The 11,688-nt window shown below is 41.5% G+C and overlaps 1 protein-coding gene and 1 long non-coding RNA gene across 2 annotated transcripts; both read right to left on the reverse strand.

The window, feature by feature from the left end:
- Positions 1 to 6,280: 6,280 nt before the first annotated feature.
- Positions 6,281 to 7,468, reverse strand: LOC128446228 (uncharacterized). The gene is made up of 3 exons (XR_008339560.1): positions 7,400 to 7,468; positions 6,855 to 7,240; positions 6,281 to 6,384 (listed from the first exon to the last, which is right to left on the reverse strand). It is a non-coding gene; the product is annotated as an uncharacterized LOC128446228 (long non-coding RNA).
- A 678-nt stretch (positions 7,469 to 8,146) lies between these two features.
- LOC128446219 (E3 ubiquitin-protein ligase TRIM35) lies at positions 8,147 to 10,666 on the reverse strand. The gene is made up of 3 exons (XM_053429217.1): positions 10,505 to 10,666; positions 10,162 to 10,330; positions 8,147 to 10,075 (listed from the first exon to the last, which is right to left on the reverse strand). Exon 3 carries the CDS (start codon positions 10,056 to 10,058, stop codon positions 8,673 to 8,675), a length of 1,386 nt encoding a protein of 461 aa, XP_053285192.1. The 5' UTR covers positions 10,059 to 10,075; positions 10,162 to 10,330; positions 10,505 to 10,666; the 3' UTR covers positions 8,147 to 8,672.
- Positions 10,667 to 11,688: the final 1,022 nt, after the last annotated feature.

Below are 11,688 nucleotides of genomic sequence, written 5' to 3' on the forward strand. Positions count from 1 at the left end.
TCCAATGACAAGTGGAAGTGCGTATGAAATAAGTTTTTTCTCAAAGATGGTTCGTATCATTCTAGATTTTGTCTTGATATTTGTCCAAATGTTAAATTTTCCATGATCACGACTTAACAGACCATTAACATCAAAGACCAAATAACATCAAAAGCGCAGGAAAGCAGCGCCCATGAACAAGATATTTTATCCTGCACATGTATGAAAAGCATCTGTGAATCAGATTTTTAAAGGAAGTCGATTCTGCAAGTTTTGCATAATCCAGCTAAAAAATAAACAAACACACAAAAACACACACAGGTGAAAACGTCCTTGGGCAGAAGGGATATATCCGTTGTGTTATGTAAACCGTGTTTTTAAATGTGTTGACTGTTGTGAGAGTTGTGTTGTGGAATCCTGCTGTGTGTCCGTCTGTGGCTTCAGAGACAGATTCAGTGTCAGTGCTGCCGCCACAGGTTCGACCTTTGACCTCCCAGAGAGGGTGATGATCCTGAAGCCTCCTCAGTAACCAGAGGTGATCACTCTCAGCTGTTCTCAGTGAGTTCACTGCTCAGCTCGTTTATGAAAGCACTGATTTCACATTCGTAGATTTATAGAATCGTTGAGTTGTGTCTTGTTTTTATGGTTTTTATTTTTTCAAACTTCCTCTCGGCTGCTGAGTCTGATTCTGCTCTTCTCTCTCTGCTCCGCCTTCAGCCTGTTGAAACTCGGACTTGACCCGTCTCCTTCTCCGCAGCTGAACCTACAACAGGTTAAAAGCCCCCACACACACACACACCCACAATGCATTGCTGCGACAAAAACTGATTTGCAGTTGCAGTGAAGTCGTAAACTTCTGTGAAACAGAAACAGACAGATACAAAAAGATTAATATATGTAAAGGGAAAGTTTGACACTATTGATCAATATTTACATATGTATGTATGTGTGTGTTTAAGTTAGATGGAAATGTAATGTGAGTGTAGCTTTAAGCCAATTCATTGTATTGTACTTTGCAGTGTGTGTGTGTGTGTGTGTGAACATGTGACGGATCAGCATGTGTCAGTGCTGAGAACACACCAGAGGTATTCTGTGTGTGGTGTAACTTTACAAGGACACACACACACACACTGAGGGAAGGAAGGAGGGGGGGGGGGGGTGGTATGTACTTAAATGTTTAACATTTACCTTGTTTACAAAGTTAGCTTCAGTTTTTCCACTTTGATGATGTGGCTTTATAATATGTTTCTGTTTGAGGTTTTTCTCTGCCTGGTTTAACGTCAGCGTTCATTAGTGTGTGAGAGCGATGTGTGTGTGTGTGGGGGGGGGGGGGTGCGGCGCGGAAGGGGGGGCGCGGCGTTTCTAGGAAAACTGTGTGCGACATGTGAAGTCCAAGTCACACCTCAGCTACAAGTAGGCTGAAACCTGAACTCACTCCACCCCCCTCCTCCACACACACACACACACACACACACACACACACACACACCTGAGCCATGTGAAACGATAGGATAATGCATTAGTGGTGTATTTAATTGAAGTGTGTGTCGTTAAACGCTCCACACACATCAAGTCAGTACAGAAGTCACATGATGACGACAACATGAGTTTTATCTGTTTGTCATGTGGTGACACTTCATTTACTCACTAGCTGTTTTCCTGTCGGGCAAAATTATCATAATTTCAGAAGCATTCATTTTGCCACAAATTTCTGTGTATGTGGTGCATGTGATGTGAAGATGGACACACACACACACATTTGTGAATGAAAGACTTTCTTTCTCTCTCTCGCTCTCTAAGATGAATGTATTCCTGGCCGGATGCCAGAATTTTCTCAGTGGCGGGAAAAACACACACACACACACACACACACACACACTGCCACACTACAAAAAGTGGTGAGTGTACACAGCCTCAGTCTTCATGGTAAATTAAACCACCAGCAAAACATCGTCCAAAACAAAACCATCAAACCAGAGAGTTCATGTTTTTTTATGACTCCAGGACAGAGGAGGAAGAGAAGCTTCTGGAATCCGTCAACAACAACAAGACGTCAATATATCTAAAGAGGTTTTATCTCCTCTGCCTATGAAGCTTAATGTTGATCAACACACGAGATCTGAGTTAATCCGTCTTTTAGGAGAAAAGTGTAGTTTGTTCAATGGGATATTTCATGATTTTAGCAAAGAAATAATAAGAAAATGTGAATAAAAATAATTACTAATAAAGTCCAGTTTACTGCGTGTTACAGTATAAGGCCACTGACAACTAAGAACTTGTTTTTGTGCTAAAGAAAGTGTGTCAGTTTTTGCAGTGTTTGACCATCCACACACACACACACACACACACACACACACACACACACACACACACACACACATACACTCACACAAACACACCCTCACTCCCGGCTGCTGTGTTTTCCTGCTGTACGCTCGGCCCCTCCCACCTCAGCTCCTGATTGGCTGCTGAGCCTTGGCGGCCCGGAGTCAACCAGGAACAAAAGTTCAGCAGGGTGGTCTCCCCGGCAACGCTTCCCAGAACACAACCTGCTCCAGAACACTGGGAACCAGCAGCACCAGTAGGAGAAGCAGGAAGTTTATCTGAATACATGTTTGGTGAATCAGTCGTTGGTTTATTTCAAACATTTCCATGAGTCCAGTTCTGTGCACGTCTGTCTACACATCTTTTATTATAGCAGTAAAAAATATTTATAAAGTACGTGTATGAAAACAAACGATGTCTTGCATCTTGCATTTCACTTTTTACTTCACTTTTTATATCTTTTATCTATTATATATCTTTTATTTAGATATGTTTATGTCTAAATAAATGTAACTTTGTATAAATATTAGAAAAAGGGAGTAGAAAAAGGGAGTAGAAGTAAATAGTGAGTAATATACTTTGTTTCTGTCTATTGCTTTTCTTATGTCAGTTGTATTTATTATCTTTTATGTTTTTATGTTTCTATGTTCATTGTATGCACCAATCACCAGAGCAAATTCCGTGTATGTGTAATCCTAAATACTTTCTGATTCTGATTCTGATTCTGAGATTGTTGTCACTTTTAGTAATGAAACAACAAAGAACATATTTATATATACATATTTGTTTGTCTGTACTTTCATCATGTCCATCTTATCTTTTTTCGGAGCAGAATTTGAAAATCTTTCATACTTTTTCATTAAAATTCACAACTTTGATGCCCTTTGGAATTTTAGCCTTGATGAGAGAAATGTTATGACTTCAGTTATCTGGGACGAGGCTGCAATTCACCTAGAGGGCAGTAGCGAGACAGTGGTCAATGAATTAAATAGCTAAAATAATTAATTATACTTTCCTCCGCACAAGAAAGCTACGTTTTATTTTAATCTTGGTAAATTTAGAATCAATAATAGATCAAAATGGAAATGAAAAAATGTAGAATGTCTCTTCGTTTTTCTTACACTGATTGACATTTAGCTCGTATCAAGCTAGCATTCTGCTAATTCTAATGCTAACGCTAGATGCATGCTGATTGTTCAGTTCAGGATTTACAACAGACGCTCTGAATGAAGTGAACGAGCGTCTGAAGCAGAACCAGGAGGATCTCAACATAAATCAGGTGAATGTAGCAGATGCTAACTGGTCATGGTGTCGTTAACAACTTTATTCTACTCACTCACACAAAGACAAATTAAAAACATAAACGTATCTCTTTCAAGTTACCTTCAGGGACTGTAGCTCCATAGGATCCTGTTTATTCTGGACTACCTCAAGAGCGCCCCCTACACGAACTGGAGGTAAAGAGGGTTGAAGTTTCCTTATGTTTAAAATTCCTTGATTTATTCCTTTTGTACGTTCGCTACCATCGTTTTTTTTAACATGTGAAACCATCCCATAATTACAAGTGGTGGCTCGTTGTACAACTTGTTTGCGATGCTAGCAGCTCTCTCTCTCTCTCTCTCCGAGGCTAACATGAGGCTAATGCTAACATCGGTGTACTGACATTTAGCACGCGTAATGTTAAGCTACTTTGCTCGCGATCTAATTGGCTGCATTTAGCGCTAAACACAACGTAGGCTGTAGCTTACCTTAATCACTTTGGCTCACGCTCTAATTTTCACCCGATAAATAAAACTTTTTCGGGTTTCTGGACTCGCTCCGGGGTCACAGAGGTCGTTTCACAGCCGACGTTATTAATGTCTGTTAAAGTGCAGCATCATGATGTGAGCAGGTTATTTCCGAAGCAGGTCAGTCGAGACGCGGAATCAGATTCCACATCTATTAATACCTTGACCCAGAATCATCAGATACCACACGGAGCTTTAATATCAAATATCACACAGCTCTTAAGTTTCTCAGAGCGAGAGGTCAGTCCTCCTCACATCTGGTCTTCTCTTTTTCATTTTGATGATTCATTTAACTACAAGATGAATATTAAACAGGGTGGGGTCTTTATTTTATTCATTGTTGTGAAATGAAAACAAAATGCTGAAATATCAAAGTGAAATTCTGTCTCCTCTGACTTTCTGAATAAAAAACTGACTATTTAAAGAGGGGGGGGGGTAGTGTAAGTTGTTTGGAGTTAAATAAAACAGTGAAGCTCTATGGTTCAGATCAATAACATCTGGATATCACACATTGGATGCATCAGACAATCTAATGTGAGGCCTGATTGATTGATTTCTGTTTATCTAACGAGATGTTGTTGTTTAAAAACCTGATGGCAGACGCTCATCAAGTTTGTCCTGGTTCCAAGTCAAACCAGCAGCTGGACGGGACCAACGCTCAGGACATTTGTTCACTGTGTGTCCTCCTGAAAGGAGAGAAGAAGAAAAGAGGAGAAGAGGAACAGAAGCGTCAGATCACAGAGAGCAAACAGAGGGAGGTGAAACCTGGCACAAAGTTTGGAACAGAATGACGTCTGTTTACTGGACGGATCAGAGGTTTTGTTTTCGGTCAACGGATCGGAGAGAGAGAGAGAGCGAGAGAAAAAGTGATAGAGAGGGATGGAGGGAGGGAGGGAGAGCGAAAGGGGGAGAGAAGAGGAGAGAGAGAGGGAGAGAAAGAGAGATAAACGGAAAGCGAGATAGACGGGGGTGGAAAAAGAGAGAGAGAGAGAGAGAGCGAGAGAGAGAGAGAGAGAGAGAGAGAGAGAGAGAGAACCCTCCAAACTGACCCACTGAGGACCTCTAGTGGTGAAAAGTGACACTTCCTGACTCTACAGCTTTAATCTTCATATTTTGCTCGTCTGTTATTTATCCTGAACTGTTTTTATGTTTTTCTTTTAGTTTTTCATTTTCTCCTTTGAAGGTAACACGTTGCTTTGATTCCAACATGTGATAAACACTTAATAAAACAACAATCATTTTGAATATATAAGGTTCTTGTGTTTCACCTCATAAAAATCAACCAGAATGTTTTTGAGAAAAGAAGTGTGTGTGTGTGTGTGTGTGTGTGTGTGTGTGTGTGTGTGTGTGTGCGTGTGTGTGTGTGTGTGTGTGTGTGTTGGTATAACAGGCTCAGGTTCAGCTGTGTTGTGGGTTTGTAGAGCGTCACCTGTCACGTGGCAACATGAGACAATGATATTTCACCTCCATGATAAGAGATGAAAGAGTTGATACTTTCTCCCGGGTTCCACCGAGCTGGACGACAGGTTTGGCGGGAAATGTGTGTGTGCGTGTGCATGTGCGTGTGTGTGTTTGTTTGTGTGTGTGTGTGTGTGTGTATGTGTATATGTCTGTGTGTGTTTGTGTGTGTTTGGGAAAATGAGAAGTACCTGACAAAAAAACTGAAAAGTAAGTAAAGTACAGACACATGAAACACGTACTTAAGGACAGTGATGAAGTAAATGTGCTGGAGCAGCCTTCTGGTTGTGTGTCATGTGACAGGCACTTGTTTCACAGACAGACAGACGGACAGAGAGAGAGAGACACAGACAGACAGACATATAGAGTAACAGACACACAGACACAGAGGGAGACAGACAGACAGATAGACCAGAGAGACAGATGGAGTAACAGACACACAGACACAGAGAGAGAGAGAGAGACAGACAGACAGACAGAGAGACAGACAGACAGACAGACAGACAAACAGACAAACAGACAGACAGAGAGACAGACATCTGTGGAGTAGGTAGATAGATAAATGTTGTTTCTAACATTTGACAGTGACACTGGAGCCTCAGGTTATCTTTAGATAAACAGTCCCTGTCTGACCTGTTGAGTCGAACAACACAAACAAAGACTCAGAAACACACACTCAGGGATTAACTCCCCAGTTTCCTGTCTCTGGTGCGTTGACAGATGAAAAGTGGCTGAACAGAGAGAAGACGAAGTTTCCATCATGAGTCTGAGCTGCAGGAGACGTCCGGAGGTCGAGTTGTCCACAGACAGGGAGACGGACGTTAGCCTCACGTTACTGAGACAGGAAGGAAAAGACACATTAGAAGAAAACAGAAGAAGAATGAAAAGCATTTGAGGAGCGACACAAATCCTGTTCTGGACATTCACAACGTTTTATATTGATAGCATCAATATTCTCTCAAAGTATTTTTGAATCTCTTTAAGCTGTAGAGGTCGTGTCTGCAGTCGTATAAGATGTAGAAATACCTCAAATGAATAATGCATTATGTCCTTTTCTGACTTCATCCTGACGTCACTCATATAAATCATTTTCTGAGCTTTGTGATATTTGTGAGAATATCTTGACTGTTCATCTCTATTCACTCTAACATTAAAAGCTCCGCCTCCGAACGTCAGTCTCAGTTATTTCAAAGTGAATGAGATGAATAAAAGATATATATATATAAATAAATACAAATATTACTAGTTAAAGATTAAAATTATAAAAGTAATACTCAACGATTGATGACCTTTAAGTATTTTTACCTCGTTGTATCGTTGTACAACATCTGAGTTCTTATGGTGTTGAAACGATCTGGGAGCTTCTTCCTCTGCTGCAGATGAAACTAACAAACCATTACACTGACTTTTTCATTTCAGAAAACATCTTTTAAAAGATCTCTGTGTTTTAATAAAGTCAAAGTTCACTCATGAAGGGCCAAAAAAACTAAAACTGTAACTTGGTCCAGACCAGAAAAGCTCTTTATAAATACAGAGGCCGATGGAGAACCATGAAATAAACTGAGAGAGTTCAGAAGAGTTTACATGCAGCTCAGTTCAAGTTCACCGACCAGAGGTGAAGCTGTGAGCTGCTGTTTCCCCCTAGGGGCGTTGAGTGGAACTGCAGCTGGTGCAACACTAGTGCAACAGACCTGAAACACACACACACAGACACAGATTTGTGCAGAGTCACTGTGAGTCGTTGAGCAGCTGAAATACAAATACAAACACACACACACACTCTCTCTCCGTCTCTGAGAGAAAGTGGTAGAAAGAGAGAGAGAGGGAGAGAGAGAGAGAGAGAGACTCACCTTCAATAGAGGGTCAGTCTGACTCACTGTAACATGATCACTGTGTTTGTAACAGTGACTAAGATCCTTTGATACCATCTCTGTGTGTTTGTGTGTGTGTGCGTGTGTGTGTGTGTGTGTGTGTGTGTGTGTGTGTGTGTGTGTGTGAATTAAACTGTGACGTGTTCAATGGCGTGTAGTTAAAGTTCATCTGTGGAACACGGAATTGCTGTAACTTCAGTGTTCATGGTTCTATCTCCCTCAAACTACATTTGTGTAATAACAGCTCCATATATTAATATTAGTTCAGGGTCATAGCGCCACCTACTGATCAGTGTGAAAATTAAGTTGTAACATTGTCAAATTGACCCAAAATTGCTCACGCAACATCCTAGCCCCTAATTGAACAGATATATTATTCTGTATGTAATAATACTGATGGCGCCACCTACTGGCAACAAGAAGTAAGCTTTGTTTTACACCTAACTTACGATTTACATAAAATGTTCACAGTGTGATCTGCTATTGATTGCCTGGACCGTAATGAGCAATTAGCAGGCAAGGATCGACGTCTCGTGACAGACACAGGAAGTGAAGTGTTTATTCTTCCCTCAGAGCGCAGAACTCTCAACGTGGAGCCGTGTGCTCGCCCCCCCGATCACTCTCTCCACCAACCACAACAGGTCCCGAGTTGCGTGTGCTGGGGTCCGTTCAGTGCTGCAACGTAGCCTTAGTGTTATATTTGCATTTCAACTTAAAAACTCAGAACTCTGTTTCTGTTTTATTATTTTTATCACAATATTAAAATCAGGTCATTCACTATAGGCTGCTGATGAATAAACACTTTTACAGACAGAATCATTTTGGCTTCATCACATCAAACAGACAAATGTTCATATATGTTGGATTATTTCATATGTGAACAGATTTTATGTGATTAAACATGAATCATGTCTCATGTGTGAGTTTTAATAAAGTTTGTTGAATGTGAACAATGATCAGCTGTTATTGATAAATGTGTTTTTTTGTGGATCTTCATCAGTTTGCTCGACTTCATGGATCCACACAAAATCCAAATGATAGAAAAGACTTTCCATGAAAATAAAAAACAAACCGAAGATAGATCAGAAAATAATCAAATCTTTTTATACACGTGGAAAAGTCGACAGTAGAAATAAAAATGAGTGAGAAGTAAAAGGAGAAATAAACAAAGCTTTAGAAATAACAAGTTTAACATTTAGATTCAGCAGATTTCTCTTATAAGAAATAAACATGATAAATAAAATCTTTATCTCTAACTGCTCTTATCCAGCTTCACAGAGACATTCACAGGTAACAGCTTCAATGGATGATGATCATCTATATTGTTAAAGTATGGAAACATCTTCTCAGTGAAAGTGTGAGTGAAGGTTTGAATGTGTTTGTTAGTATCAGGATCAGAGAATGACAGTTCTCCTCTGTCACAGTCCAGTTTCACTCTGATCCTCTGGATCTTCTTCACAGAGACAACAGATGATGCTGATAGTGACATTGGTGAGTGTCTATTGAAAAATCTTGTAAAACATTCAAACATATTGATTCCCTTCCTCTGGACAGACTCTGTTCTTACGCCCAGTGTCCACTTTGTACTGTCTCCAACCAGGACGTCCCAGCTGTGAGTCCCTGAGTTAAAACCCTCAGATCCCAGGACTGAGGGGTAATAGTCAAACCTCTCTGGATTGTCAGGAAGCTTCTGTCTCACTCCTAGTCTCAAACTGGTCAGATCTTCAGACAGGACAAGTCCTGGATGAGCAGAGTTTGGGTCCAGAACCACAGGAGTGTAGGAGACCAGGTCCTTCATCTTTTTCCAGATGTTGAAGCTCAGGTTGCCCAGATGTTTGGCCTCGTCTATCAGAGCTCCTAAGTCCAGCTGTGGATCATCCAGCAGGGGGCGCTGCTGGACTCGTTCCACTGCAGCCTTGTAGTTGAGCAGGAACGAGACGTCTTCAGCTCTCAGCTCGTCCTCTGTGGTTCTGATTGTGTCTGAAAGAGACGTTATGTCTCTGCTCAGAGACTCAATCTTCTCCTTCAGCATCCAACTCTTCTGCCCCTCTTCCTCCCTCAGTGCAGCCATCCTGGCCTCCTCCTCCTCCTCCAGAAACTGATGAAGCTTTTTAAACTGTTTCTTGATCTGCGTCTCTGTGAGTCCGGCCTGGACCTTAATGTGTTTTGCTGTTTGTTCAAACTCTACTTTAACAAGTTCAAAACTCTGTAACTTCTTCTTCAAGGGCTCCAGAGTTTCCTGAAGCTGCTTCTTGTGTTGCTGTGCAGCTTCATCGATGGGTCTGATTGTGTGGCCGGTGTGTTTCTCTGAATCTCTGCAGACGAGACACACTGGCTGCTGATGGTCCAGACAGAAGAGTCTGAGTTTCTCTGAGTGCAGACTGCAGAGAGCAGGTGAAGAGCTCTGATCTCTCTTCTGTATGAAGGTCTCACACAGGTTCTTCAACACCAGGTTACCAGGTGGTTCTGACCTTGAAGATCTTCTCTTACAAAGTGGACACTCTTTTACTTCTTTGTCTTTCCACCAGCTCTTCACACAGTCTTTACAGAAGCTGTGGCTACATGACAGAAGAACAGGATCTCTGAAGACATCTTTGCAGACAGGACAGCAGAGATCCTCTTCTAGTCTGGAAGCCATTGAGTCTCCAGGTGAAGCTGAAACAGACAGTCAGTCAGTCACAGCTCCACGAACTTCACTGAGGTTCACTTCCTGTCTGAGTCGAGGTGTTTGTTAAACTCACGGTCAGTGTGTGGAGCGTCGGCAGGTTGTAGTTTCACTCTTCTCTCCTGTAGCTGGACTCACTCAGGACGTTTGGTCTGGTTTGGTCCAGTTTGGTTTGGAAGGTGAATGTGATCGTCTGGTTTCCAGCCTGCGTCTCTTCAGGGAGGAACAGATGCTTCCTGGTTTCTCTGGTTGGACGGGACACAATTGTAAAAAGTAATTCAAGCCTTGGATTTGATAACTGGTCAAAAGTCATTTTGCAGTAGTCCAGTTCTAGTTGTGTGTCATGTGTTGGATGTGAAGCAGTTTACGACTCGCAAATCACACATGTATAAAATGAAACAGCGATAAAATAATCATACCTTTTAAATCAGGAGTGTGTGTAGAGAAGTTAAGTTTCTCTGTGGTTTTCCTGATATCACGTCTCTGGAGGAATGAGACAACGAGTCGCTGTCGTGTCTTCACATGGAAAATGAATTCAAACTGGGCGTTGTTCTCTTCCTCAGTAAAACAAACAGAACAACCTGTCGAAACCGGTTCAGTGAGTTTTCATCCGCTCAGCAGCTTTAATCAAACTTTAACATATATTTAATACTTTCATTTATACTTGGGTCAATCGAAAATTCCAATTTTAAAAACATCCATGTTGTTTAAAATGTTAGAAACAAAAAGAGAAAAGAATAAATTAATTGATACACACATTGCTGTCCTTTCCATCACTGCTCAGTCGTCTTTTTGCTCTGAGCACCAGTTTTTTTTGTCTAAAATGTCCTGGTCTGTGAGGCCAGACTCCTCCCTCTGGCTTTTTTTGTGTGATGTAAAAGTGATTTAAATTTGTTTACTGTGTGCATTTTCTTTTTTTTACTGCTGTTAAAAAGCGAAACGTCGCTGCTATCAGACACACACTCACTCACATCACTCTCCATTTATACTTTACTATTCTTTGCCTCAGTTAAAACTGTCCAGGTTGACCTCCTACGTTTTACAGTTTTTTTTGCTTTTATCGCTTCTTCCTCCATCTCCTCCTCCTCCACCTGCTCACTCCACCCCACCCTGCCCTCAGCTGCTTCTCCTCCTCTCCTTCCACTGTCCCCTCCATCCTGCTCAACGCATTTTTCTTCACCTGTCTTCTCCTCCACCTGTTTATAACCTACACCAACCTCTTCTTCCCCTTTATCTCCCACCTCCCATTCCTCTACCTCACCCACAACATCCTCCACCAACACATCGCACTCGCTCCGTCAATCGCTCACGCACCACCCTCCCAGCATGCACCGAGAGAGAGAGAGAGACTCACCTTCCGTAGAGGGTCAGTCTGACTCACTGTGACATGATCAGTGTGTTTGTAACAGTGAAATGGAGAGAGAGAGAGAGAAAGAGAGAGAGATAGATAAAAGAAACAAACAGAGAGAGAGAGAGATAAAGACATGAGTCACTGCTTCCTTCCCCTGGGAAATTTAAATGATGGTTTCAATTCCATGACATTATTATAGGCCCTATCTTATTTTGAAGGATTTTTGTTTTGGTTTCAGAGCCGACACCAAAT

The sequence above is a fragment of the Pleuronectes platessa genome, chromosome 2, assembly GCF_947347685.1.
Source record: "Pleuronectes platessa chromosome 2, fPlePla1.1, whole genome shotgun sequence".
In the NCBI taxonomy this organism is placed as follows: domain Eukaryota; kingdom Metazoa; phylum Chordata; class Actinopteri; order Pleuronectiformes; family Pleuronectidae; genus Pleuronectes; species Pleuronectes platessa.

Excerpts from the sequence above, each read along its gene's own strand:
- LOC128446219 (XM_053429217.1), bottom strand. The coding sequence starts at position 10,058 with ATGGCTTCCAGACTAGAAGAGGATCTCTGCTGTCCTGTCTGCAAAGAT.